The sequence below is a fragment of the Onychostoma macrolepis genome, chromosome 11 (genome assembly GCF_012432095.1).
Source record: "Onychostoma macrolepis isolate SWU-2019 chromosome 11, ASM1243209v1, whole genome shotgun sequence".
In the NCBI taxonomy this organism is placed as follows: Eukaryota; Metazoa; Chordata; class Actinopteri; order Cypriniformes; family Cyprinidae; genus Onychostoma; species Onychostoma macrolepis.
Window position 1 is genome coordinate 26,015,031 of NC_081165.1, and position 27,828 is coordinate 26,042,858.

Here is a 27,828-nt window from a genome sequence, read left to right on the forward strand (position 1 = left end):
TTTTGTTTGTCCATCCGCAAGTTCTCAACGGGATTAAGGCATACTTTCAAAAAATTAAAAAAAAATTTTTTTTTAAATCTTACCAAACCCAAACTTTTACATGGTAAACTCAAGTCAGTTTTATGATTTCTGAAACATAAACAATTTGTTTATATATAAGCATAATCATTACATTAGCCTTGATGAATTTTTTTTCATTTGTGTATGCACATTTATATATAAATAATATATGTAGTTGACATAAAATACTTTCGGACTTGGCTAGTATTATTATGCATTCAGCTTTCATGACCTCATATTGTTAGACTATATAAAATATTACCTAGTATGGCCAAAAAGGTGTTAAAAAAACACCTTATACATTCAGGACATGTTATACGTGAGCTGTAATATAATACTGGGATGATGCCATACTATACAAAACTGTAGACATTGCATTTCTTTTAATATTTGATAAGTTCATGTTGAAACAGATGGATGGAAAGTAAATTTAAAAGCAATTAAAACATCACCTCAATGAATCTGCACAAGACGTTTTATTTAAATCATTTATTTCAAATAAACTCTCATTTTTGTGTTTTTTTTTCTTTTTTGCATAAGTGCAAAGTGCACTAACAGCCACCTGAGGGAAGTCTACATCCTTAAATAAAAAAACAAGAAAAGCGCACATATATTAGTACAAAATTCTTTAAAAAATTGCACAGTTTAGGTGTATAATACACATTTGTAATCTATTTCAAACTTAAATAAAATGGTAAAAGGCTCATAGAGTAAACAAAATTCACAAAATTGAAAATAAAAACATTTCCCCGCTAATATAGTTAAAGCTGAATAATTGGGAGACCCTGTCGCTGACGTCTGGTGCGTCTGTTCTGTGCTGATGTTTGACCAGACAATCCGAATCTATTGCTAAATACTTCAGTAGTTCAGTCCTACTACAAAATATAGAAGAGTACGGTGGTCTCCTATTATCGGAGTAGAGCCCCTGTTCACAATTTACACACAATAAAACCCCTTTTATTTTCTCCCGAATCCAGTTCTCGTGCTCAAAACGTCTGTATCCCTGACGATGTGTATTGCATTGGGGGTGGGAGAGCAGCTCAGCGCCGGTAGGGGTGGAAGCCCTGTACATTGTGGTTCTGTCCTCGTCCGAAGCTGCTGGCGGCCGGCTGGGCTCCTGACGAGGGTGCGGAGGGGGCTGCGGCGTACGAGGCAGTTTGCTGGCTGGGGTCTGCAAAGCTATGCCCAAAAGCACTCAGGTCCTGCCCATAACCTGTCTCAACAGACATGAAAACATGGGACGTGATATTAAACACCAGTAAACTTGGAAGCGCCAGCATGCGACCAGGCTTTCTGGACGTCTCTTGTAACCCCTCAGCATTTGATTGATTTTTCACTTCTCAAGACAAAGGCCACGTACACACCGCAGATAAATCCAGTCGACACTTCTCTTAAGTCCAAAGTATGCTTTGGTTTTTGCACAGTGCACATGATAAATTGTCTCAATGAAAAATTTACTTTCATGTTACAAGTCTGTTTCCTTAAAGGGACAGTTCACCCAAAAATGAAAACAGCCATCATTTACTCACCCTCAGATCTGTACGAGTTTCTTCATCCTACTGAACACAAAAGAAGAGATTTCGAAAAACGTTGGTAACCATACAGTTGATGGCAGCCATTGACTTCCATTGAAAAAAAACAAAAACAAAACATGCGAGCTACCGTCAACTGTTTGGTACAACAACTTCATTTTTGGGTGAACTATCCCTTTAACAGATTAATTACTATTCATTCTACAAGTTTGTCCAAATTTATCACTGTAGCTGCAATAAAATGTGATCAATTTTAGAGTGGTCGAAAGTAGTCTTTTTAGATGATCTTTGACTTTCTACTTGAACATTAGGGGTAGCTTTTTTTAAAGACTGTTTATTTAGTAAATAAATATAGGCTTTAAATGGATTTAAGGGGATGAGAAAAAAAGCAAGATTTTTTTTAGTAATCAGATTACTGATTTTAGTAATCAGAGCTGTTTGTTTTTTAATATGCACCCATTTAGTCTTGTTTGTATGGCTAATACGTTGAAAAACGCTTCTTGTCACACCACATCCGATTATAAGTTACATCAATCATGTAAATAACAGCCTATATTTTCAATGCACAATTTGACAAAAAATTGAGTAGGCTGCATCATTGAATATTACTGTCGGTCGTGAACATTTCTGTTATAAAACAGTTGTCGAATACTAAGAGTTTAGCTACTTATATCTTGCCTCGCACTCTTTCACCATTAAAAAAAAAATGAAGCATCATGCTGGAATTCAATCTGTTATTAGCCTAAAAATTTAACTTTTGAAACTTTTGTCAAATATTGTTAAATATCACATACTGGGTGGACAATTTGGCATTTTATAATTATTGGTAGGGACCCCTCAATGTCTATTGTGGTTACAGCTCTGCTTTTAAATATAGAAAATTCTTAGCAGAATTCAAGTAGATTGCACATTTTTATAATTAAAGTCGTTATAGGAGCGTCTCGCGTAAATCCTATCCTGCTTTTGGAGAACACTGATTATGGGCTCGCGGTATATAGAATGATTTGCACAGGAATTAAACTGGCATTCGGTCGAGTTGCTCAGATAGCTGGTCTTATTTGCATGTTTCGGACAGGAACTAGTGCTTAAATATTGAGAGCAGATTGTAGCAGTTGTTTGAGGGGTTGATACACGCAACTCTAGTTTAAAGCAGTACAGAGATATTTAATAATAGAAGTAATAACTTCTGCAGAGAACTTGGACAAGGTGTGAAATCAGAATGCGCTCAGATGTACACATACACAAAGTATACTTTGGATTTACGAGTTCAGTCCCGTTCTGTCCAATTTTATAATTTTATAACCAAATTCACTCCTGAAAAATGGTTATAGTGGTTTACTAATTTCCATGTAGTTATAGATCTTGCTAATATTACTTTGGTTGAAAATGGGTAACACGAGCAGATTAAACTGTTGGCATCCATTTTTCTTTTTGTTGTGGTTATCGCAACGTCAATTCTGTACACACGCAGACTGATAATGAAGTGATTTCACTCTTAAAAGCAGCTTTGCGGTGTGTATGCGGCCAAAGTATGTCCAATGCATCTACAAAAGAAAGACTCAAAACATAATTAACCGAATAGGAAACAGCTACAAACAAAAGAATGATGACAAACAGGTCATGAAAACACATTTAAAGCAGTCTGGAAAAATTAAAACACAAAAGGCAGAAATGCATTTTGGAGAGAGTTTATTCGAAAATCTCTAGATGAAAGTGAGTCGTTAAGACTACGGGAACACAAATGAAGAGAAATGGGTTACTTTTAAGAGTCAAGTAAAGAATCGAATTGCCAGCGGTCGCTGAATCCGCACAGATTTGTTCAGCTGTGTTTGTCACACGCTGCATGAGGGGCACAAAATCCACAGAAAACCCAGCAGAGACAATATTAGATCATCCTTTTGGCAGCAAAGCAATGCAGCGATGGGAAAAATAACATCTGAAGCAAGCCGTCAGTTTTGTTCATATAATAAACTACAGCTACAAGCCATACGAGTTACAATCCTGAGAGATTCAGATCAGAAGAAAACACAAACATGGATTTATTGCATTTCATTCAAACATGCGTCTTTTGAGGCTCTCCGAATGACATGTAGCTGTACTTTAGTATATCCCATGAGAAACTGAAGAGATTGATGTAGAATATGCATACGGCATATGCATATTGTACATGGGATGCATGAGAAACAGAACCGAAGCCTTATGGGTCCACAGGCTGATGTTTGTTCTATTGGGTTTAAGTGATTGTAGGATGCAGTTGCTCACCTACCTGCACTATATCCCTGCTCTTCCTGTACATAAGTGTGAGAAGGACGCGTTGGTCCGTAGGCAGAGGGGTCCTGAGGATAGTTACCCAAGCCTAGCAGGGAGATGAGGAGACCAGGTTGACTCGACCCAAAGAGAGTCTGACTTAACTACTACCTTACAGCTCCTAACCCAGGTGAACCCTGCCCTCTCCTGCTCTCAGGGCTCATGAACAGAACATGTGGATGGATCGGCCCCGCGCTGTTTCTAAATGAGTATGTTTATCAGGCTGCTCGGCCATCGAGGTGCTGATGAATGGAAGCAAAGCGGAGGCGTGACACACAGCGGCTGATGAGACGGTCTTGTAAGACCACCCATACATACATCCAGCCCACACAGACAGCCTGACCCCATGCTAACAGCCCTTTATGTACGGCAAAGAAAAGTGATGGGTCTAAATCGGGCTCGAAGACTTCATCCTCGATCGTTCTGGCATGACATTCTTTTAAAATGACTGTTGTTTATTACGCCCCAAATGACTCACATTTACCTCTCAGAAAGGGATAGGCGATATATTGTAGAAATGTATCAACTGGTAGAGATTTGAGACTATCTTCTGTATCACGGTTACATACTCATGTAACGTTGCTGTGCTACGTGGTCATGAAAACGTAACGTATATATTGTATCCGGGCAGCTCTTAAAGTGACAGCAGTCTAATATTCCTGCTGTCTGTCATTCATATTAATCAAACAACAAAAGAGAGGAAATCTCTCACTGCTCTATTTAGGCTAAGTATTAGTTTTTTGTAATACTGACACTGGTGACAAGAATTATGACATTTCTATGATATCAAACATTTTGATATCATTAAGACCTTATTTAAAGCAAAAATAACTATATTGTGATATATATTGTTAACGTGAAATAAAATTGCTCATATCGTGATAAGATTTTGGTCATATTGCCTACCCCTACTGTCAGACTAAAATGAGTGTGAGCCTGACATTATACTGTAACTAAACCTGTATATTTGGTGAAGCAAGTACAATAAAAAACTCGCCAGAACATTACTAGACAGCTACTGGTGACAAAGTATGTGTCAGGGTGATCTGGGCTGTTGCTAGGAAGTTGTTAAGAATGGTTGCTAAAGTATACGACTGCTAAGCTGTTCTGGGTGGTTGCTAAGATATTGCTATGTCATTGGTACAGTGATCTGAAAGGTTGCCAGGATGTTATGCGGTTGCAAAGATGAGAGTTGTTGATAGTAGTTGCAATGCGGTTGCTAGGTTGTTCTTGGAGGTTGCTAAGGTATGTAGTTGCTAAGGGGTTCTAAGAGGTTTCTAGGACTTTGTTTGGTGTTCCGAGTTGTTGCTAGGACATTGCTATGTGGTTACTAAGATGTTCTGAGTGACCATAATGCTTTGCTGTGAGGTTGCTAGGGTGTTCTGGGTGGTTGCTAGGACATTACTAGGGTGCTAGGATGTTGCTATGTGGTTACTAAGATTTTCTGAGTGACTGTAACGCTTTGCTGTGAGGTTGCTAGGGTGTTCTGGGTGGTTGCTGAAGGGGTTGTTGTTATGTTGTTAGTGTTATGTTGTTGTATAGTTGCAAAGATTAGACTGGTTGGTAATGATTTGCTATGTGGTTGCTAGGGTGTTCTGGATCGTTTCTAAGTAATGTGGTTGCTAAGGTGTTCTGAGTGATTGCTAGGACCTGGTCACTACAGTGTATGTGGTTGCTTGATTATACAACTGGTAAGGTGTTCTGGGTGGTTGGTGGGACGTTGCTATGTGGTTGGTAGGGTGATCTGGGTGGTTGCTAGCATGTTACGCAGCTGCAAAGATGAAAGAGTTTGTTAGCGAGCTGTTATGCAGTTTACTGGGGTTTTGGTGGTTGCTAAGGTATTCAGTTACTAAGGTGTTCTGGGTGGTTGCTAGGACATTGTTCTGCAGTTGTGAAGATGTTCTGAGTGGTTTTTAGCATTTTGCTTTTGCTGTCTCTTGCTAAAGTATACAGCTGCTAAGATGTTCTGGGTGGTTGCTAAGATGTTGCTTTGTGGTTGGTAAGTTGATCTGGGAGGTTGCAAAGATGTGAGTTGTTAGTTGAGTTGCAATGCAGTTGCTAGTGGTTGGCTTGGACATCGCTAGGGTGTTTTGGGTGGTTTCTAGGATATTGCTGTACAGTTGCTAAAGTATTCTATGTGATTACTTAATTATACAACTGGTAAAGTGTTCTGGGTGGCTGGTTGAACATAGCTATGTGGTTGGTAAGATTATCTGGATGGTTGCTAGGGTGAGATTGTTGTTAGTGAGTTTCTAAGTTGTTCTAAGTGGTCATTGTTTAAGTGGTTGCTAGGACATTGATAGGGTGTTTTGGGTAGTTATTAGCATTTTACTGTGTGGTTGCTATATACAATGGCTAAGGTGTTCTGGGTGGTTGCTAGGACACTGCTATGTAGTCAGTAAGATAATCTGGGTGGTTGCCAGAATGTTGTTATGCGGCTGTAAAGATGAGAGTGCTTGTTAGAGAGTTGCTTTGTAGTTACCAGAGTGTTCTTGATGGTTGCTGAAGTATTCATTTAGTAAGGTGTTTTGAGAGGTTGCTAGGACATTGCTAGGGTGGTTTTGAGAGGTTGTTAGAAAGTAGGGTGGTTTTGAGTGGTTGTTAGAAAGTTACTATGTGATTGCTAAAATGTTCTGAGTGGTTGTTAGCATTTTGCTGTGCAGTTGCTAGGGTGTGCTGGGTGTTGCTAAAGTAGCTACGTTTCCTGTAGTGTTCTGGTTGGTTGCTAGAATGTTGCTATGCGATTGCTAAGATGTTGTGAGTGATGGTTAGCGTTTTGCTATGCTGCTGTTGCTAAAGCTATGATTGCTAATGTGATCTGCATGGTTGCCAAAATGTTGCTATGTGGTTTTTAAGGTGATGTAGGCAGGTTGCTATGCAGTTGCTTGGGTGTTCTTGATGGTTTTTAAGGTATTCAGTTACTAAGGTGTTCTGAGTGGTTGTTAGCATGTTGCTATATGATATATGTATATGATAGCTTATGTGATCTGGGTGAATGCTATGGTGTCCTTGGTGGTTTCTTAAGTATGTAGTTGCTAAGATGTTCTAAATGGTTGCTAGGGTGTTTTTTTTTTTTTTTTTTTTAACGCTCTGAGTGATTGCTAGAGTGCTATGGCTGATTTTCTGTGCCTAGATATGGATCTGTTCACCCCAAAATGAAAATTCTGTCATCATTTACTAACTTTCATGTCATTCCAAACCTATATGGAACATACAAAAGAAGATATTTAGAGAAATTTCGAAAGGTGTTTTCATACAAAAATCAGTTTGGTTACCAATATTCTTCAGAATATCTTCTTTTGGCTTCTGCAGGGCTCGGAATGAAATGAAGGCGAGTTAAATAGGAAGCATCATTCAGGTTTGTAGCACAAACGGAACGGAATGAATAATGTGGTGAATTATAATACTTAGGGTTTGATGTTTGTTGTAGTAATAATTGCTACAGTAACAGCGGCTTCACCGCTAAATGTACCGCGTCCCACATCTCTCCGGCCTCCAGATGCTTTTAGCTCTGGGTCGCTTCTATGAACCAGGGGTCTATGGCTATTTCTGTAGGGTCAGCTCTATTTTCTATAGTCTAATGGATGCTCCAGATTTCTGTACTGTGTCGGCACCTGCACTAAGAGGCGTTCTTTGTATATCTTATACTTGATGAAAGTCCGAAGTCACTTAAATCTCACATGCACTGCAACCTTTTCCCATCGTCACCCCCACCATCCAACGCTGCGACAGCTACAGATGAAAACCCTTGTCTGCGTTAGGATGAAGCGTCATCTGGTCAAAAGCAGCATTGCAGTACAGGATGATCTAATTCACACATACCACTGGATAAACCCCCACAGACCGCATATATCTTGGTTGAGGGTAAATAAACTGAGGGTCTGTGTGGAAGCGTGTGTATGTGATCTCATCATGCCCGTTCAGCCGTGTGAACAGGAAGCAGAACCCCTGTGATGGGCTACAGCACATCTGCAGTGGTTTGGTGTTGCGTTTTAGTGCACTCTTACCATACTGGCTGTAGGAGAAATCTGGTTGTGCTGGGGTGGCTTTGCTCAGGTCCTGAGAGGGAGTCGTCGCCGGGGCAAAACCTAAAGGGCCTGCTCCCGGTGTGGCGGGAGGGGGAGGCATTCCCTGTGCTACAAACTGGTCACCTTGAGGTGTTCCAAAGCTATATCCTATGTTGAAAAAGAAATGAAAAATAATGCAGGAATATATATCACATAGTTGAGCAGAGTCTTTGGGTCAAATATAGAAATGGTACTGCAAAAAATATAGAAACTGTTCACTTACCAAACTGAGGTTGCGTGCTAAAGCCCTGCTGGGGGTATCCCTGAGGTGCCCCAAATCCCCCTGTAGGTGGTGCTGCAACTAGAAATGCATTAAATGGAGAAGGAGGTTGTGCGGGTGCCCCACGGCCAGCAGGTAAAGGAGGTCCATAACCAGCTGAAATACAGAGGGGGTCCACACACATCACATTTTAGTCAAAACACACTCAGGTTAAGTCCTATTCACACCAAGTCTGATACAACTGAACAAGAATAAAATATTTATAAAATAAACTATGCACACCAAATACCAAACTTTATGCCATGTAATATCACTGAATAAATTGTTCAACATACAAACAACATATGTAAAATATTAATAAAATAATAAATATATTATTTCTAATATATAATATAAGTTATATGTATGAAAATATAATAATTATTTTAAATGATCACATATATATGTGTGTGTGTGTGTGTGTGTGTGTGTGTGTATTCCAAAGTTTAAAAGTTTAGGTTCTCTTTATGTAATATTTTATTAAATTCTTTTTTTTTTTTAAGTATATTCAGCAAAACTGCATTAAATTGATCAAAATGACAGAAATGTATAACATTACAAAAGATTACTATTTCAAATAAATGCTTTTGAATCAGAACAATTCTAAAAAATATATGTATCATGATTTCCACAAAAATATTAAGCATGCAACTGTTTTCAATATTAAGAAATAATAAAAAATGTTTGCCAAATCAGCATATTAGAATGATTTCTGAAGGATCATGTGACACTGAAGAAATGATGCTGAAAATTCAGCTTTGATCACAGGAATAAATTACATTTTTAAATATATTGAAAATAGAACACAGTTATTTTAAAGTGTAATATTATTTCACAATATTACTGTTTTTTTTAACAGCAGTGTAAATATAAAGTATATTCAGGGAAATGGTGTGAACAGGCCTTTTAGTGATCCTTTTAGTTCAAATGCCAAAATATGATAACCAAATAATAAAACAAAACATACCAAGAGGTTGACCTGTAGACACCCAAACACCTGGAACAAAAAAACAAAACAACACTTTTTAACTCACAATAATTAGACCATGAAATTACAAACTGAATCAGAACTGTACGTCAAACAAGGGCGAAGCCAGAACATGTTCAATTAAAGTGTTGTATTTCTGGATTCACGCCAGGCAGAGCAGGCTTATTTCGGGCGAGATCTACGTGAAAACATTCCCCCCCGCACGCTGGACAAACCCAGTGTGGTTTAGCCAGATGGCTCAAACGGCGCAGGCTGACCTAAAGCAAAGCGTGACTGATATCAGTTGGCTCTTAGGATCATTTTTCAGGTTGGGACGTGTTACGCTCCCGCTGCGTTCTGGCCCACCGTGTCACTCACCCTGAGGCCCGTAGCTCTGCTGCCAGCTCGGAGCCGGTTGTGCTGCCCAGCCATTGGCTGCGCTTAAGATGGCTCGGGGGGCCCACTGATTGGCTCCCAGCTGTCCGGGGGCGGGAGCTTTGCTGTCCCGTGGCTCCGCCTTCTTCACTTCAACCTGCACAAAGGACAAGAGGTCGTAACTAGCAAGAGGAGAATTAACATACTGCCTACCTCCCCCACTCACCTATCAGAAACTTTAGCCCTCACCTCAGAAAAGATACTCTTACTTAGGCCAAATACATGACTGTAGTCCAGATCGAATGGAATATACTTGGTCTCTTCTATTGGATAACTTTTTAAACCAATGTTTCTGAGGTACTTGGGTATGAAAGGGACATTTAAGTTGGCTAAAAGTCTATAGGTCAGATCAAGCAGGGTCGAGCTCTGCGTAAACTTGAGAATAAATATTAATTTTCATGACCACAGACATACCTGAGAAACACCGTCCCTTCATATATCTTACATCTCAGCTCTTTTAAGTAGTTATAAACTGCTGATAGAAAATTAAGACTTACCTCCCCCTGGCTAATGCTTAAGAACCTCAGTTTAGATACGGCAATAGAAATATAAGGGTCAATGATGTTTAAATGTATGACAATCTAATTGTACCAAATAATTAACATGCAGATAATAAAAATGGAGAGACAAAAGTCTAATCAGAGAGGAATCTTCATACTGTGTCAAACATGAAATTAATATATATTTTCTGCAGAAAATAAGCAGGCAAAAATGGTGTTTGCTCTAGCTTATGCGTGAGGTAAGGTGTTTTTGCCAAGGTGTGGCTAAGCGGATGCTAAGGTTTTCTTAAGTGTTTTTAGTGAACGTTTATGCGGATGCTTACAGGGCCAAATCAAAAGATCCCACCCCAAAGACAATGTTTTGTTCTCTAGATACGTCTTGGGACTGCCTATTTCGCAATAGCAGGGGGTGGGCGATATAACCAAAATCTTATATCACGATACGAGTCATTTTATTTCATGGTAACGATATCACAATATAGTTTTATTTTTGCTTTACATAAGGTTTTTATGATATCAATTTTTGATACCATAGAAATTTAAATAAATTCAATTATAATTAAAGGCTGCAGTCTGTAACATTTTTTGGTTAAAAATGATCCAAAATCTTGTCACCGGTGTCAATATCACAAAAAAACTAATACTAGCCTAAATAAAAAAATAAAATAAAACAAAAATAAAAAAACTCAAGCTCACTGAAGACAAGTAAACAGTCAACGATTAAATAAGAATAAGAAAGTAATTACAATAAATAGGACAAAATAACTACAGTAGAACAAATAAATATTCTTCACTCTATAAAATAAACATATTTCTTCTTATTAAAATTTACAAAAGTGATTTAGACAAGAGCAGTGAGAGATTTCCTCTCTTTTGTTGTTTGATTAATATGAATGACAGACAGCAGGAATATTAGACTGCTGTCACTTTAAGAGCTGCCCGGACTGTTACACGTGTTTTCTTTCACTTAAGACCTATATCTGTGTTCATGAGGATACTTACAAAGATGGGCATTTTGACACATATGTACAGGTGTGTGTCTATTTAACCGTTCAAGGCCTATAAGCGGCAAAATAACTCTGTGTAATACCCCCGCGCTCTCTGACAATGCTCAAAAAACAGATGAAATATGTATTTAGAAAACATATCTTTCAATTCTCATTTTTATGCCGACCTAAATTGCAACATGTTAAAACACCTCTCCTCAACAAACCAAACATGATTTGAGGTATCATTCATGTCTTTGATTATGAATAATGATTATTTTGCTCAAACAATATAATCACGATTATTAATCATGATTATTGTCTTTTTTTTTTTTTAATTCACATAACCACAAAAAAAAGAGAATGTCAACTTGCATGGTTTGCTCAGATTTAGCCTCAGCAAACAGCGCAAACGACTGTGTGAAAGAAACCAGACTTGGCTGTATTACACTTTCATTTGAGCAGAAAATCTCAACAGAGATCACTTTCTGCTCATCAGCACTTTTTCGGTAACATAGAGAGATTCATGCACATGGTTGCCAGGTTGGGAAGGTTAAGTAAACCACTAAGGTAGAAAATGTATTGATTTATGAAAAAAGCTTTGAATGGGGGATTTAAACTTTTGAAATCTGGCAACAGCAAAAGCGTGTTACCAATGCAAGATTGCACATATGCCAATTTAAAATGAAATGTTATCAGGAAAGGCAAATATTGTAAACAACTATGCTTAATAAATCAAGAAAGGCAGAAATCGTGATCAGGATTAAAATACGATTGTACGGACCTAAGTAATGCTTCCCTTAGCAATTACCACTAATTATATAATTATCCAATTAGGCGAATGACCTGCCACTCAAAAAAAAAGAAAAATGGACAAATGTGGTTTAACGCACACAGGAAGGTTTCACTCCAGTTAAAGTGGAGATCCAGAAATAGACCTGAGACTCTAAAGGGGGTGAGTTATTGGGGTCACCTTGCATCAAGAGCGAGAGACGATATTTTTCCGTTGGAAAGCAGCATAAATGTAACGACTCTCTTTTCGTCTCTCTCTCCTCCTCTCTCACTGTCGACCTAATTAGGTATCAGTTTGAGCGAGTGGTCTGCAACCCTCGCATCGGCAACACGCCCCCCCCCCACTCCCGCGGGCATCACCGCTCAGAGTGATGGGAGGCCTCGCGCAAGTCTTCGCGTCCAACAGTAGAGCTGGGATTTGGTACACAGTTTGATATGCTCCAGTTTCTAATTTTATAACGTATGGCCCCACCTCCCTTAAAGCCCCAATGAAATAATGTCATGTGAAGAACAATAGCCCAGGTACCGTAGTACCTGATTCCTTCAGGAACACAGACCCAAGTCAAGGAGAACGTCGGCGGGTGAGAACAAACTCAATGTAGGACAAAAACTACGGAGCTATTCTGGAGTCTTGAACGAACTTGCTGGAAGTGGTTATTCACTTTAAATCAGCACACTGCAGTCATGACGGAGCAAGGAAACGCCTCGGGAGATCAAACGTAGAGACGGCCCGTCCGCATTCTGGACCTGCGTGAGGCTATTAGTCAAAATGCTAGAGATATTTTTTCAAAATGTAGATCAACCTCAAACCGGCCATGCTGGGAGTGATATTTTACTAAGTGGAGCTGGTGAGGTGAGATAACACGTCATGCGACTTGTTCAGTCTTGTGCTATCCCTCGAAACAGACTAATACACCTAGGTATCAGACAATAATCTTACGCTACAGAGACGTTTGCTACCCGCCCAAAGCCCGTTTGGAGTAGACTAACAGACACAGTATGGAGATTCGAATATTGAGGTCACTTAATTGAGATTTCTCTTTGCCTTCTGGGATAATATAGAACTCAAATAATAAGTGACCTGACAGTAACAACCTGAATAAAAGAAAAAAGGAAAAAAAAAAAAGAAAAACCAACCGGTTCTTTAGGTGAGTGCTGATTTAACAACTAATGCTTTAAAGGTCACTTAGCATTTGCATGCAGTGATCATTTCTAATGTAAAAATAATAGTTCACTTTATTTGAATAATTATTCACTTTTATACAGCATTACAGCACCTAAAGGAGCGGTCCAAATGAACCAAGCCTTGGGCGACTAACATGGTCAGAAATTTATGTAAAAATACATAAAATGTAACAACACAATAAAATATTTTTTAGCTCAATATATTGCAAGCTTACCCCACACTGGGAGAGAAATAATGTTTTCAATAATGAGAAACAAACTCCCTCGCACGTCAAATGTCAAATTTCCAACTATTAGTTTATGCGTATGTTTGGTCGCCCAAGCTTTAGTTTCTGTTGTAGGGGAAAATAAAACTACAACTACACACTTTTTTGCCCATGATGTCGTGAAAATGCATGTTGACAGCCTGGTCCACTGATTGTTCGGCCTCGAAAGTAATAAATCCAAAACCTAGCCAACGACCAAAAGTCAACAGAGCAGCAGGGTGTTGGGACAGAACAGCTAGAAGAACATAAGAGGGATGGGGTGGGGGGTACCTGAGGTTCAGATGACATCACGGCCCGAGTCACCAGGAAAGGTCACAGGTGGAGGCCCGAAAGGACAGAAGCGTTACGTATAATACTTTAACCCTGAACGTGTTTAATGAGTAACAGCCGTAGACGGCACTCGATAACAAAAGTCAGGTCTTATGCAACCTCGACGGCACTGATAGCGGATCTTTGTCAAATTATGGGTTTGACTTTTTTTTCTGCCTTTTAAGTTTCATCCGAACCTCACTTTCATCACCACCCCAATCTTACACAACAAATGCGAGCAGCAACCACAATTATCAATGCATAACAAGAATGATCATTACAACTACAGGTTTTACTGGTTTTTCTCAAAGCTTCCCAAAATGCTACAGTACTTTGGGCAAACCAAGAGAACAGAGATTGTAACACTGCAACAAAAGCACCACAAGGATATAAGGATATCTGTGAAACATTTAATGCAGCCCAGTTTCTCGTGTGGTGTAAGCCTGGTTAATGCTCAATTTCAGAGATCTGCTCGGAGGCTCAAAGACAACGGAAGACGCAACCGTGTGCACCCACGCGTACCGGGGTCGCGCAGTTGTGGCTATCAAAGCGGAGCGCGATTCCAAGGTCACTTACGCGATAAGACAGAGCACAATCCTCCAGCAGCAGCTGAGTTTAGCTGCGCCAGATCCACCAGTGTGAACTAGTTTCCGTCAGATCAGATAACTGTGGCAGAACTGGGCTGCGAGAATCTCCACTTTGGGATCTAACCTGATTCCGATTGCACGTCCTTTGAGACCGAAGAGATCTGAGAATTCGTACACTAATGTGGAGCAGAACCATCTGTCTAAATGAGGACTAAATATACTCAACCTGCCCTTCATCACCAGGCCTGGTTTCATTAAAGAAGAAAGTTATAGAGGCTTTTAAAAGTCAATTGAATGCACTTTTGTCTCTTCTTATCAAAACTGACTAGTTGTTGCGCCGTCTGGAAAATTTGTCATCCAGCAGGTCCATTCACACTGCACTGCATCTTTGAGCGGTGAAGTTGCACAAGCGATACTTTGACAACTGGTGCCTTAAGTGAGATCAATTTAGAGACACAACTTCATGAAGAGGGTTTTGCAATGCTGAAAGTACTGCACGCTAATGCACAACACTCTTTGTGAAGCTGCGTCTATAAATTAATTACCATTTGCACTTGCATGGGACTAGTCAACCATTGTAAAGTCCTGCATCCATAAAGCCACTGAGAACACAAACCTGACTTTAACAAGTAGACGGTGTGTAATTACTCTATTATGACGAGTAAAAGGCAAACAGAGACGAACAGGAAGCGTTTTAGTCAGTTTTAGTGAAAAGAAAGCACGACGACAAGTCACCGCCTGTAGTAGGGCACAAATTGAAGCATTAACCATGTTTACACCAGAGAAACAGGCTTGAGTGTGTTTCACACCAGGCCTTAATCTGTGTGGTGCCACTATCTGTACTGTATCCTACAAGAAAGAACAGACATATCTCAGGAAAAACGTTAATGCATTCAAACACTTGACAAGGAAAACAGGGACATAAAAAGAAAGATAGAAAGGGCTTACTTAAATGTACTACATTGCAATAAACACTAGTAGATCAATCAAATGCAAATGTTCATTATTAAAAAAAACTTATTTAAATGTCTAAAGGTTAACAGAAATGTGATTCAAGAAATTTAATAAGACAACTGCAAATGACAAACTATTCCACGTTTCCCCAACGAGAGTGAAATGTGAAAAGCAATTTAAGTTCGAACAGTAAAAGCAGTTCAGTTTTCTGGAAGACATGGAAGGGCATGGTTTGAGTGAATGGAAATAGCGCGCTGCAATCTTTCCATAAACACAGAGTAAAATAGGATTTTAAAATGAAAGAGCTGGTCTTTTTTTTTTCTTCAGTCATTTTGATGGCTTTGTTTCTCATTTAGTTCTTCAGTTGCACCACGTCATGGCCAGTGTGTTTTCAACTGGTCTGAATAGTTCACGCGCTCCTTGTCCTGTTATTTAATTTTCCCACGGAACACAAAAGTGAACATTTTTGAAGAATTCTCACATTTTCTTTCTATAGTAGTAACCACCTATATCAAGCTCCAAAAAGCCAAAATACATTAATATTTTTACTTTTTTGCTGATAATAAAATTGGTTAAATTTTTCCAGGATTTTTGTGACCTATACAGCTATAAACAGCCTTTCTTAAATGCATGTCCCTTGATATTAACACTATTAAAAAGCAATGCATATGAGTCGAGCTTTATATGTTTTAAGTCTTGTTAACAGATTAAAATTTAAGTACTTACTCACTAATAAACATATTTAGCTGCATCTATCCAAAAATATGCAAATAACTTGCATTCAGTTATGAAAAAACAAAACAAAGGAACTTCCATAATTTCTCCTTTTGTGTTCCACAGAAAAAATAACAACATACAGATTTGATTAGAGTAAAAAAAAAATCCCTTGGGGTGAACTGCTCCTTTAAGGCACAAGCAGATGTGTAAGATGCTGAACTGACCGAGCATGTTTGATGCAAATGTTTGCGTGTCATGTGGATGCTGCTGATTTGCCTTGCCACAATGCAAGAGTTGAGACACACCAAACCAAGCATCACACACATGAGAGGGGTGGATGGCTTGCGTGATGTTCTCTTCTCTTTGGGTTGGAATAGTTTGTCTTGCGCATGAGGTGAGAGAGAGACTGAATGGGAGCAAATATGAATGTGTGGATTACCTCGAGGCCTCTGTTTCTCTGCGTCATAGATCATTACCACCTCTGTGACCTTCAAAAGGGAGAACAGGACCCGTGAAGGACGAAACGGACATAGAGAAGCATCATATATAAAACATATTACATACAGTGGGGTCCAAAGGTGTGATTTAAAATATTCCAAATCTGGGAATACCAAAGTAAAAATGTCATGTAAAATTCATAAAAAAAGATATATATTTAAGATTTCGCACTTCTAGGTCACTTGTAAATAAGCATGTACATGGCCATGCAACTTTTTGGACTCCACTGTACATGCTAATTTGTGCATCGTTTGACATCATTTCAACATCTTTATGGAACTGATTTATTTAATTAAAGAATAATGCTACATTTCTGCATCTGTGTCCATCTCACCACTCCAAATCTGTTGAAATAATCCCTGAGTTCAGCTTCGCCGCAGTTATGAGGAATTCCACCCACAAATATCTTCTTAGATTTATTGCTGTCACTTTTGCTTCCTTTCTAAAACACACACACACACACGTAAAAAAACCCAAAAAAAAAACAGTATATTTGAGTTAGGCAAAGACTGGACAATTATAGCAATTAAAGGGATAGTTCATCCAAAAATGAAAATTAACCCATTGATTCACTCACCCTCAAGCCATCCTAGGTGTATATGATTTTCTTTTTTCAGACGAAGACAATCAGAGTTATATTAAAAAATGTCCTGGCTCTTCCAAGCTTTATAATGGCAGTGAATGAGTGTTTAGATTTTTAAGCCCAAAAAAGTGCATCCATCCATCATAAAAAGTGCTCCACACGGCTCCAGGGAGTTAATAATGCATTTGTGTTAGAAAAATATCCATATTTAAAACTTTAAAACCTTAATCTCTATCTTCCACTAACTACACGTGTTCACATTTTATGATGGATGGACGCACTTTTTTGGCTTCAAATCTCAACCCCCATTCACTGCCATTATAAAGCTTGGAAAAGCCAGGACATTTTTAATATAACTCCGATTCATCTGAAAGAAGAAAGTCATATACACCTAGGGCGGCTTGAGGGTGAGTAAATCATGGGCTAATTTTCATTTTTTGGGGTGAATTATCTCTTTAATAAAATAAACATTATGTAGTTTTCAGACCCTAATGAACATACTTGGATTTTTTTATTTTATTATGCGGTTGTATATTTTTTAAGTTCTTACCCAGCCGTCTTTTGCCCGAGTCTTCTCAGGCTGCATACCTCTAGGTGTACAAGGCTTTGGGTCGATCTGCGAGAATAAACAGATAGCACTTACTCAGTAAACAAAACAAAAAAAATCAAAGCGGCATGCCATTAGAGCACTTGATTTTCGGGGTCACATAATGCCTATGTTTTTAAGCCAGCATTAAAATGTGATGCATTTATCGTGATTGGGCAAAATGGCATTATCAGCAATTCTCCTCACATTTCTTCCATCCAGGTTATGAGGTTTGGTGTCCAGGACAGTCCGTACGCAGTTGGGGTCTTTAAACTTCACAAAGCCAAAACCCCTGGACTGATTTGTGCTTTTATCTTTCATGATGACACAATCCACAACCTCTCCATACTGAGAAAAGTAGTTTCGCAAAGTCTCTAACAAAACACACAAAGAAATAAGTATGTCAGCAACATGACTTTTGACACATTTAGATTTGTGGTTCTTAACTGGTTGGTAGAACTGCAAATCAGTTCAAAAACTAACCATATTAATGGTTTGCATGACATGCCTCAACCTTAAAAACCAATGCAATATCTGGGTTTTGAAGCAACACCAGCTGAGAACCACTGCTTCAGACCATCATTCTTCAAATCCACACTGACAGATTCTACAACAGCACATGCACAGCAGCTCAATGCAGCGCAGATGTATTATATATATTATTACATACTGTTTTGGCAGTTATTAGAAATCTGCATTAGCACTGTGGGGCATTCAGAAGCCCGTTTTCCTTAAATGCATTAGCTGTGCTGCAAAAATATTAAGCAACTTTTTTCAACAGACTGGAGTAATGATGCAGAAAATACACCACATAAATTAATCACATCTTAACATATATTAATACAGAAAAAATTCACAATATTGCTGTTTTCGCTAAAATTTTTATTTAAAAAATGCAGTCTGGTTGAGACTTCTTTTTAAAAAATCTTACCAACAACAAACTTTTGAACGCAATACATTTGATGCATTACATCTCAGTTGAGCAAACTGATATAACTAACGTATCCTTATAAATGCTCCAGCACGCTTCATAAATGCATTAGACCAAGGCCCAAAGGTCAAAATTCAGGACATCACAATTCTGTTTTATATGCAGCAATGAGAATGGCAATTAAAAATGTCACATGAAATCATCATATGATGGGAATAACAAGTACAGCATGCAAGGCTTTGAAATGTATGATGAAATATTTCAAAAAACATATTAAATTTTTTTTTTTTTTTTTAAATACATACGCCATGAACAATATTAGATTATTTTCCATTGATTTCCTCATTGCATTTTACGCATGCTATTTGATACAGGCTTTATCCGATTTCTGGAGCTTGCATCTAAGCGGCTCTCTCACTTGCACCCACTTACTGAAAAGGCAAGCTCAGCCCCAGAGTGACAGCCTGGTCTACTCTGAGAACATGCCGAGCAAATATAAGTTTATGGAGAATATTATAGCATGCATCAAGCCAGCAACGCAAAAAGAGACGGTGCTTTTAAAATGAAAAGCACACTACGGTGATACTGGCTCGCAGTGCACGCACTTGCATTATTTAAGAGCAACTAATGTTACTGTATAAAACTATATGAGGGTTAATAGGACCGTAACACTCACCCTGGGTGGTGCTCCAATCCAGTCCACCCACAAACAGCTTCCTGAAACACAAAGATGAGGGAACGTCAAAATGCATTTGCGTTCATTCAGAAAGGAACATGAGTCAAGGTGAAGGAGAGAAACACGTTTGCCCTTGGCACTGAAAGACTGATCCGTGCGGTCTAACGGGTCATAATCAGAAACCAGCCGTACATTCAAATAACCCAGATCCACACCGAAACCATATCAGACATGAGCCGGTTTAGCAAATCAACCTGGCTGATGCAAACTACTGCAGGCTGGGTCACACCGTGCATGCATGAGTTTCTCTTCTGGTCTGATTATAAATGTTATAGTATAAAACTCAGAGGGATGAAATCTTCCAATATGATTATACTTTCTTTTCTTTTTTTTTTAAAAAGCATGCAGTGATACAAGTCTCCAGTTTGTGATTATAAACTTATAGGATAACAAGAGCACATATAAGCCCCTAGTCTGATTATAAAACTTACTATATGTGACCCTGGACCACAAAACCTTAAGTCTTAAGTCGCTGAGGTATATTTATAGCCAAAAATCCATTTGTATGGGTCAAAATTATCAATTTTTCTTTTATGCCAAAAATCATTAGGATATTAAGTAAAGATCATGTTCCATGAAGATATTTTGTAAATGTCCTACTGTAAATATATTAAAACTTCAGTTTTATTTAGTAATATGCATTGCTAAGAACTTTAAATTTTAAATTGATTTTTTTGCACCATAAGATTCCAGATTTTCAAATAGTTGCATCTCTGCCAAATATTATCCGATCCTAACAAACCATACATCAATGGAAAGCTTATTGATCCAGGTTTCGGCTGATGCATAAATCTCAATTTTAAAAAACTGACCCTTATCACCTGATTTTGTGCTCCAGAGTCACATATGAAAGAAAGCGACATGTAAGTGTTTATAAAACTTACACTATAAAAAAGAGAGTGATAAAATAGTTTGTTGATAAGAAACTTGCAGCATAAAAACAGTGACACGAGCCTCCAGTTTGACAGCTGATCTTTTTCTGTCAATCTATCTCTTAGCTTCGTTATTGGAGCAATCTATCAGTTCAGTTAAAAGATAAACACGTCGTTGTTCAATTTAAGGAGGTTACTGGTGCACCAGAGAGAGTTGCGGAGCTCGGCAGGATGGTTCGCTGGGATCTGCTGTCCTTCGGTCGGCCCGCTGCGCATCTTTCTCCGCTGGAACGGGACAAGTACGTTACAACCAAACACTGTCATATAAGCACACCGTGTCTTACCCGATTTCATCTCCAGCTAAGTTGCTGTTCATCTCCGTGGCGAGGGTCGTGGACGGGAGTGCTGACATGGGTCCGCTCGCTCGGTCTCCTGCCGGTCTCCGCCGCCAGGGAAGGTCACACTCCGCTTTCGGTTCAAACCGAATCTGCGCAACACTGACGCGGGCCACGGGGCGCCCCAGCAAGGGCGGTGCAATCAGAGCGTTGCATGATGGGAAATGGAGTCCACTAAGCGACAGTATCCTCCTGAGACCCAGCTATGGAGTTTTTGCCTCTGTAGTGGACATTCTACTTTAGTGAATTTCTCTGAGACCTCACATGTCACAGTTTTAAGCCTGGATGTCCTGTACAGAGCACATTCAGGGCTTTTTATAGATACTAAATGTTTGGTAGTTTCAGCATGACCACACCCTCTCATAGGTCTTTAAAGATGGCTAAATTTAATTTAGTGAAAAATTTCACATCCTCATATGATTATATTTTGTAATTGTCATTTAAATCTGAATAATTTTCTAATTGTTTGTCATAAAGCAACATCTCAGGAAAATGTTATGGGTTTTCAAATTCAAATATGACTTCCTGTTATGAAACAGGACATCATTTCATACATGTCCACTGTAGAGGACACCAGGACTAAAAGCATGTTTATTATGCATTTTGGGAGACATAACAATTGAATAGGAAAATTAATTATATATACATTTTCTTATGAAATATTAGATATTATTATGAAAATCTGGCCAATTATTACTCCCATTATGACAATTCTTTTTTCAACATGGTGTGCCAACAGCAACACGTTAATATGCAAATTAGATACAGTGATACACTGTGTTTAATGGGAAAACCAGTTTATGGAAATTTTTACACACATATTGCATAAAACGAAATGGTATGTCAAATCATTTTGTTATATATTTTATAACATAGTTGAGAATCATCCTTAAACAAAGTTTAGTATAAAAAAATCCTGAAACCTAAAAATTGATTGGTGATTTAAAAAATAAATCCCATTGTTTTTGCCTTTTTGTTGTCTATTCATGCCATTTAATTTTTTCTCTACAGAGGACATAGAATAAAATATGAATAAAATGTTATTTCTCCATTTTGTTCTTATGCTCTAGTCTAAACTAGAGGGGGGGGGGGGGTTCAGGAGGGTATCAAGAAAAAATAGAATTTGACACGGCTAAAAATATGAGACTTACATATTCATCTATTTCATTTCAGTAAATATAGCCTAGATATAATTATTAAGGCTGCAGGTGAATAGGGTAAAAACATTAACTAATAGTTATCGCCTTACTTACACAGTTCACTGATTACATTGACAATTGCAAATATTTTTTGTATTACTAGTTTTCTAAAATGTTAGGTTTAAATATGCAAAAGAGGCATTATTTAATGAATTATGCGCTAATTTGCATAAACATTTAGTACGAAAATCTGAACACTGCATGAAGTCAGCTTCAAAATTCTTCTTTATTTTTCTTTATTTATTTGACATATTAGAGTCAAATGTTTTTACAGAGGGAATTTGGGGTATCTCAGTTTTGTCACTCCATAATTCAGAAAACATTGAGGGCTATAACAGACAGAAAACAATATATTCTTTGGGGGGAATAAAATGTTGTAAATCATATATGAACAAATCTCTCTGTAAAATCCTTCAGGATATAGACAGGAATAAAAATGTAAAGTTTGGTGTGTGCATGAAGTGCTACGGAAGTGATGTATGGCTTCAGTGGAGAAAACGGCCTTTAAAGATATGTATTGTAATTTAAATCTATTGACACAAATAAATGAAGTGCTATAAAAGAAAAAAAAATTTTAGTCTGAAAAAACACTTTATGAAAAACCAAAAAGCCCAAAATCTCAAACTTGACAGATGCATGAAAAAACAGTGTTTTTGCCTGCAGTGTCTCCCCTTAACTTAACATTAGGATTGGGCGCGTAAGTAAACAATAGCAACTTTGATAGCTATTAGCATGAGTATGTTCAAAAAAAAGTTTACTCAAAAATAAGTTTGATTTTGAAGAATGTTCTAGCTTTTAATATAGTGGGAATTAATGAGGACTGAGGCTGTCCCACTGATGATCCAGCTGAAAGTTCATGAGAAAAGCAGCAAAAACCAATTCGGGAATGAATCATAATTTTTGTGAGATTTTTTTGGCTGTTCCAGGTCACAAAACAGGTCTGAATGATTTGTTTGCAAGTCCAACTGATTCATTGCATGACTCACTGACCCGGTTGAAGTGGTTAGTTCACTGAAGGGAAGATTTATTCCATATTTCAGTTTGTTTCCCACACTAAGCCATCATATGACTTCAAAAGGCTTGAAATAGAATGCATGAACTGCTTTTAAAAAATTTCTAATATTTTACGGTCCTTTCTGAAACGCAGAAACACAGTTCGCATTTAATGTAATTGCATGGAAAAAGTGAAAATTTCAAAATCAAACAAAAATCAAGAAAATCGTACAGGTTTGTAATGACTTGAGTGAGTGAATGAGGACAGAATCCCTTTTTTGTGAACTGTCTCTTTAAGAAATTTCAGTTCTGAGTATGCTTAACGGTGATTCAGTAATAAGTTGTTTGGAATGTACTATCAGCAAACCTGGTTCAACAGGTTCATGAATACACTGTTGGGGGTGCACTTATCAGTGTTTGCTGGACAGGAGCTAGTATAGAGTATGAAAAGCAAAGAGGACTGTCACAGACTCATTAATTAGTGATTAAATCCTATGTATTTTTGATTTGACTGAACAACATACAACCACAAAACCTAACCAGGACAAATGAATTTGTTTTTAATAGTCAGTTTAAATGAATTAATTCCAATATACCATAGTGTTTTGTTTGCTGCTCACAGAGATGTTGCAGCAGAGCACACGTGCCAATTCTGACACAATATTATTTTTAAACAATTTTGTAACACAGGAATGTTGGGTATGCAAGTAGCCTATACGAATTATTAACTGAAATATTGATGTGTCTGTTCTGCATGTAAATAGTTCAGAAAGTCCACTTGTTCTGTATGATTGCACAACCTTAACTATCAGGCTTACGTGATTAGAGTTAATAGCTAGACTGCAAAACGCACATACAAACGCACCACAGTAGTACTATTATTTTTAATTTTTTTTATTTCATACCATGTTTTTGGGCATGTATCATGCATGATATATATGTATATCACTCAGTACCACGGTATAAGATGGAGTCCAAGTCTGAGATCAATATATATTTGCATTATAACAATGTGTGTGAAAAGTTAAATTGAAAATTAATTTGACAATAACTTATTATATAGCTTTTATGACATGACTCATGCTGATATGAACTCCTGCAGACACTGATGATCCATGTTAGTCAAAGTCAAAGTCTGCTTTATTGTCAATTCTGCCACATGTATAGCACATGCATACAGAGAATTGAAACTGCGTTACTCTCAGACCCTTGGTGCATACAAATAAACACTAACGGTAAATACAGATTAAATATAGGCTACTATAAAATACAACTATACAAATAAGGACATGCAAAAAAAAAAGGATAGATGCATGATCTGACAGCTGTTGGGTAACTTAAAAGTCCCGTTGAGTCCCAGATTTTCAGTGCTATCACTGTATTGTCATCTACAGTCCCTGCACCATGGCAATGCATAACCCAGACTTTTTAAATAGTAAAGGATAGTGAGGGTTACAGCTGTTGGGTTAACCATCATGAATCAGAAGCTGTTCCAGCTGTCTGTCTGAGCAATGCATGTGAGAGAGACCACCCCCTTCTCAGTGCACTCCTTATCAACACTCGCTCTTTGACTACACTGATACTTGCACAATCAGCAGTTCTTTAAATATATAACACTCAAGCCACGACAGAGACGATCTCTTCAGCCACTGCGCGTTGATACAACACCACACCACATCTGTCAACATTCAACAATCCACCATGACCACCGCTCAGCCGATCTTCTCAAAGGGAGAAAGCTGCAAACAAGTGTGGCACGATGCGAGTGCTGACTACAATGAGGCAGACACACACTTGGAGATCATGGGGAAACCCGTTATGGAGCGCTGGGAAACTCCATACATGCACTCTCTTGCAACAGTTGCTGCATCTAAAGGTAATTTGCTATTTCAAAGAGTCAAAGAAGTCGATTCGTTGCATTACGTTTTCGTGACTTTATTACAGTCCTATATATTTAAAAGTGTCAATAATATACGTGAAAAACCTTTAAAACGAGACATGTTCTCAATAACACTGTAAAATGAAGCATTCTACTATGGCGAAGAGATTAATACTTCAGTTGAATCGAATCTTTTGAACAAACCTGTGTAAACGATTCAATGGGTCATCAACTCATCGACTCTTTGAACCGAGCATGCGTTTATTAACCTACTCTATGCAAAAATAACTATTTTAAAAAATGGATGATTTCTGAACATGCAGTAGTTATGTAACGGAAAACTAGAAAAACAAAAGACGTCTTTTTTTTTTTTTGATAAGTCCAAATCAGGGTTAATAATTGGGTTGAGTTTGATTAGCAAGGGCCTTTCTCGCTTTATCGTTCACATAACAATAATTTTAAATAACTTAATAAATTGATAAATAATGTAACAAACCGTCACCCGTATGTTCCAACACTTGGCTTTTTTAAAATTAATTAATTTTATTTTTTTATTTTACAACACGTACGTCACGCCAGGATGACCACGTGATGGCGTAAAAGACCGCTAAATCAGTTCTAAAAGATCCGTTCGAAAGAACCGATTCCGGTAACGAGTCTTGCCAGAGACTTTCCCGCGCTACTATGGCGAAGACGTCGCTAATGAATATTAATGTAGCAGTGCTGACGTTGCTTCGGTGCGACCAATGGCGTTACCTAATTAATATTAAGTGCCTACTCCTTCACTTGCGTAGAATTCATAGAACATAGAGCAGTCAGATAAGATTTCGTAATCTATGTACACGTGCTTGTGCCACGACGACAGGTGCAAAACTTTCACACGCAAACTGTAGAAGTAAAACACTAGATTCAGTTATTTCTCACTTAAAAGCTTAAACGTAAAATGCATGGTTTCATAGCAGCACAGAGCAACGTTTACAAATGGAATTTCTAGAAATGCCATTCATTTGAGAAGGGCAGGACACTAGTGACCTCTGCATTACTCCTCACATGCCTATTTTTACCTTTCTGAAATATCACCTCTTGCAGATCCGGGACCTTTCCCATGACCACAATCTGGCCTAGTAAAACATATACACTTAATGGACAGAATGCAGTTGTAGTGAGAAGAAACAGTAAATTATGAATAAGAAAATACGTAAAAAGCATAAACAACTCGTCCCCTCTTGTTTGGGAATGAAGGTGGAAGGGTGCTCGAGATCGGCTTTGGAATGGCCATAGCAGCCACTAAAGTGGAGTCCTACCCCATTGAGGAGCATTGGATCATTGAGTGCAATGATGGTGTGTTCCAGAAGCTGCAGGAATGGGCCAAAAGTCAACCGCATAAAGTAAACAAAATATTGCTGTATCTGTATTGTGCTGAGTTATTACAAAGCAGCTTATGGCTTCTTAAACGGTTCATTATTTTGGTTATACTTGCATAGGTCGTTCCTCTGAAAGGCCTGTGGGAAGATGTGGTGCCAACCCTACCCGACAATCACTTTGATGGTAAAATCATTTTAATATTTTCTAGAATGCAAGCAAAATATGTATTTTTAAATGTACATGCATAATGGTAACCTTCAGTACAAAAGAGGTGACATAAAAAAAGTCTTGAAAGAAATTTATACTTTTATTCAACAAGGATGCATTAAATGAATTAAGTTACAGTGCAAAAGAAGTGCTGAAAAGAAATAGTTATTTTTTTCAGAATCCTGAAAAAATAGCATTCTCACAGAAATATGAAGCAGCACTGTTTTCAACATTTGTGAGGTTAAGATATGTTTTTTAAGTAGCAAATCAGCATATTAGAATGATTTCTGAAGGATCATGTGACACTGTATACTGCAGTAATGATGCTGAAAATACAGCTTTCATTAAATTGTATTAATATTTTGTAGAATTGCTGCAATGACTTAAAAAAAAAAACGGTAGTGTAAATTTTGTCTAATAATATATGTATTAAATTGCACTGGACAGAAAATGATTATTATATGTGACCCTGGACCACAAAACCAATCATAAGCATCAATGTTTTGAAATTGAGATGTATACGTCACTTGAAAGCTGAATAATATTTGGCTGAGATACAACTATTTGAAAATCCGTAATCTGAGGGTGCAAAAAAAAAAAAAAAAAAAATCTAAATATTGCGAAAATCACCTTTAAAGTTGTCCAAATGAAGTTCTTAGCAATGCATATTACTAATCAAAAATGAAGTTTTGATATATTTACGTTAGGAAATTTACAAAATATCTTCATGGAACATGATCTTTACTTAATATCCAAATGATTTTTGGCATAAAAGAAAAATCGATCATTTTGACCCATACAATGTATTGGCAATTGCTACAAATACACCCGTGCTACTTACGACTGGTTTTGTGCTCCAAGGTCACATATAAGGAAATTTGTAACAGTTGTGTGAAGTACTCTGCATGTATTTGTCATCCAATCACAGGTATTCTTTATGACACATATCCTTTGTCAGAGGAGACCTGGCACACACATCAGTTCAACTTTATCAAGGTTGGCAGACAGTTACATTAAAACCATTTGGGCTGATGTTTGCTGCGAGTGATTTGTCGAAGGGTTTCCTAATCACAGTGAACTGTGTTGTCAGGGTCATGCTAACAGACTGCTGAAGCCCGGCGGTGTGCTCACATACTGTAATCTCACTTCCTGGGGTGAGCTGCTGAAAAGCAAATATAACAACATCGACAAAATGTTCCAAGTGAGTAGCTCAGTTCCTGACTCTCATTCTAACTAAATCCATATCATTGTGCTGTGGTTTTATGATGAGAAATCTACTTTTTTGCCCAGGAGACACAAGTTCCCCAGCTGGTGGAAGCGGGATTCAAAAAGGAGAAGATCAGCACCACATTGATGGATATCAGTCCTCCCAGTGAATGCAAATACTATTCCTTTAATAAGATGATCACACCAACTATTGTTAAAGAATAAGAAAAACAAACTGTATATAAATCATTCTACTGTCAAGTGTCTCGGAAATTAAATTATTTAATTCCTTTATAAGGGTGAATTGCATTTAATTCTCGCAGAAAAGATTTTGTAAATGACTAGTTGTGCCATTCAAAGACTTTTATTTCTTTTTTTGATTATACTACATCAGAATAAACACTACATAATTTACATATTGCTACTTGTTGTGCTTTATATATCGGTATTGTGAA

General features: G+C 37.9%; 2 protein-coding genes across 7 annotated transcripts; one reads left to right on the forward strand and one right to left on the reverse strand.

The window, feature by feature from the left end:
* Nucleotides 1-513: 513 nt before the first annotated feature.
* Nucleotides 514-20,691, reverse strand: dazap1 (DAZ associated protein 1). 6 transcript variants are annotated; one of them, XM_058791360.1, is made up of 13 exons: nucleotides 20,474-20,687; nucleotides 19,198-19,238; nucleotides 17,798-17,964; nucleotides 17,555-17,620; nucleotides 16,756-16,863; nucleotides 16,363-16,411; nucleotides 13,458-13,591; nucleotides 9,571-9,724; nucleotides 9,193-9,222; nucleotides 8,190-8,342; nucleotides 7,907-8,074; nucleotides 3,859-3,948; nucleotides 514-1,273 (listed from the first exon to the last, which is right to left on the reverse strand). In XM_058791360.1, the coding sequence occupies exons 1-13, from the start codon at nucleotides 20,539-20,541 to the stop codon at nucleotides 1,101-1,103; spliced, it is 1,401 nt and encodes a 466-aa protein (XP_058647343.1). In that variant the 5' UTR covers nucleotides 20,542-20,687; the 3' UTR covers nucleotides 514-1,100. The 6 variants fall into 6 exon arrangements, with proteins under 6 accessions (XP_058647343.1, XP_058647344.1, XP_058647345.1 ...); XM_058791361.1 differs by having other exon boundaries at nucleotides 515-1,273; nucleotides 13,458-13,540; nucleotides 20,474-20,680; XM_058791364.1 differs by having other exon boundaries at nucleotides 1,098-1,277; nucleotides 20,474-20,691.
* Nucleotides 20,692-24,279: 3,588 nt separating this feature from the next.
* gamt (guanidinoacetate N-methyltransferase) lies at nucleotides 24,280-27,787 on the forward strand. Its single transcript, XM_058792413.1, has 6 exons — nucleotides 24,280-24,592; nucleotides 25,838-25,983; nucleotides 26,080-26,143; nucleotides 27,096-27,163; nucleotides 27,258-27,368; nucleotides 27,458-27,787. The coding sequence occupies exons 1-6, from the start codon at nucleotides 24,418-24,420 to the stop codon at nucleotides 27,596-27,598; spliced, it is 705 nt and encodes a 234-aa protein (XP_058648396.1). The 5' UTR covers nucleotides 24,280-24,417; the 3' UTR covers nucleotides 27,599-27,787.
* Nucleotides 27,788-27,828: the final 41 nt, after the last annotated feature.

Coding starts and splice junctions, on each gene's coding strand:
- dazap1 (XM_058791360.1), bottom strand. CDS start 20,541: ATGTCAGCACTCCCGTCCACGACCCTCGCCACGGAGATGAACAGCAAC. Junction 9,223..9,570: donor GCAGAGCTACGGGCCTCAGG/GTGAGTGACACG, acceptor TTTTTGTTCCAG/GTGTTTGGGTGTCTACAGGT. Junction 3,949..7,906: donor TTTCTCCTACAGCCAGTATG/GTAAGAGTGCAC, acceptor TCTCCCTGCTAG/GCTTGGGTAACTATCCTCAG.
- gamt (XM_058792413.1), top strand. CDS start 24,418: ATGACCACCGCTCAGCCGATCTTCTCAAAGGGAGAAAGCTGCAAACAA. Junction 26,144..27,095: donor ACCCGACAATCACTTTGATG/GTAAAATCATTT, acceptor ATCCAATCACAG/GTATTCTTTATGACACATAT. Junction 27,164..27,257: donor ATCAGTTCAACTTTATCAAG/GTTGGCAGACAG, acceptor CTGTGTTGTCAG/GGTCATGCTAACAGACTGCT.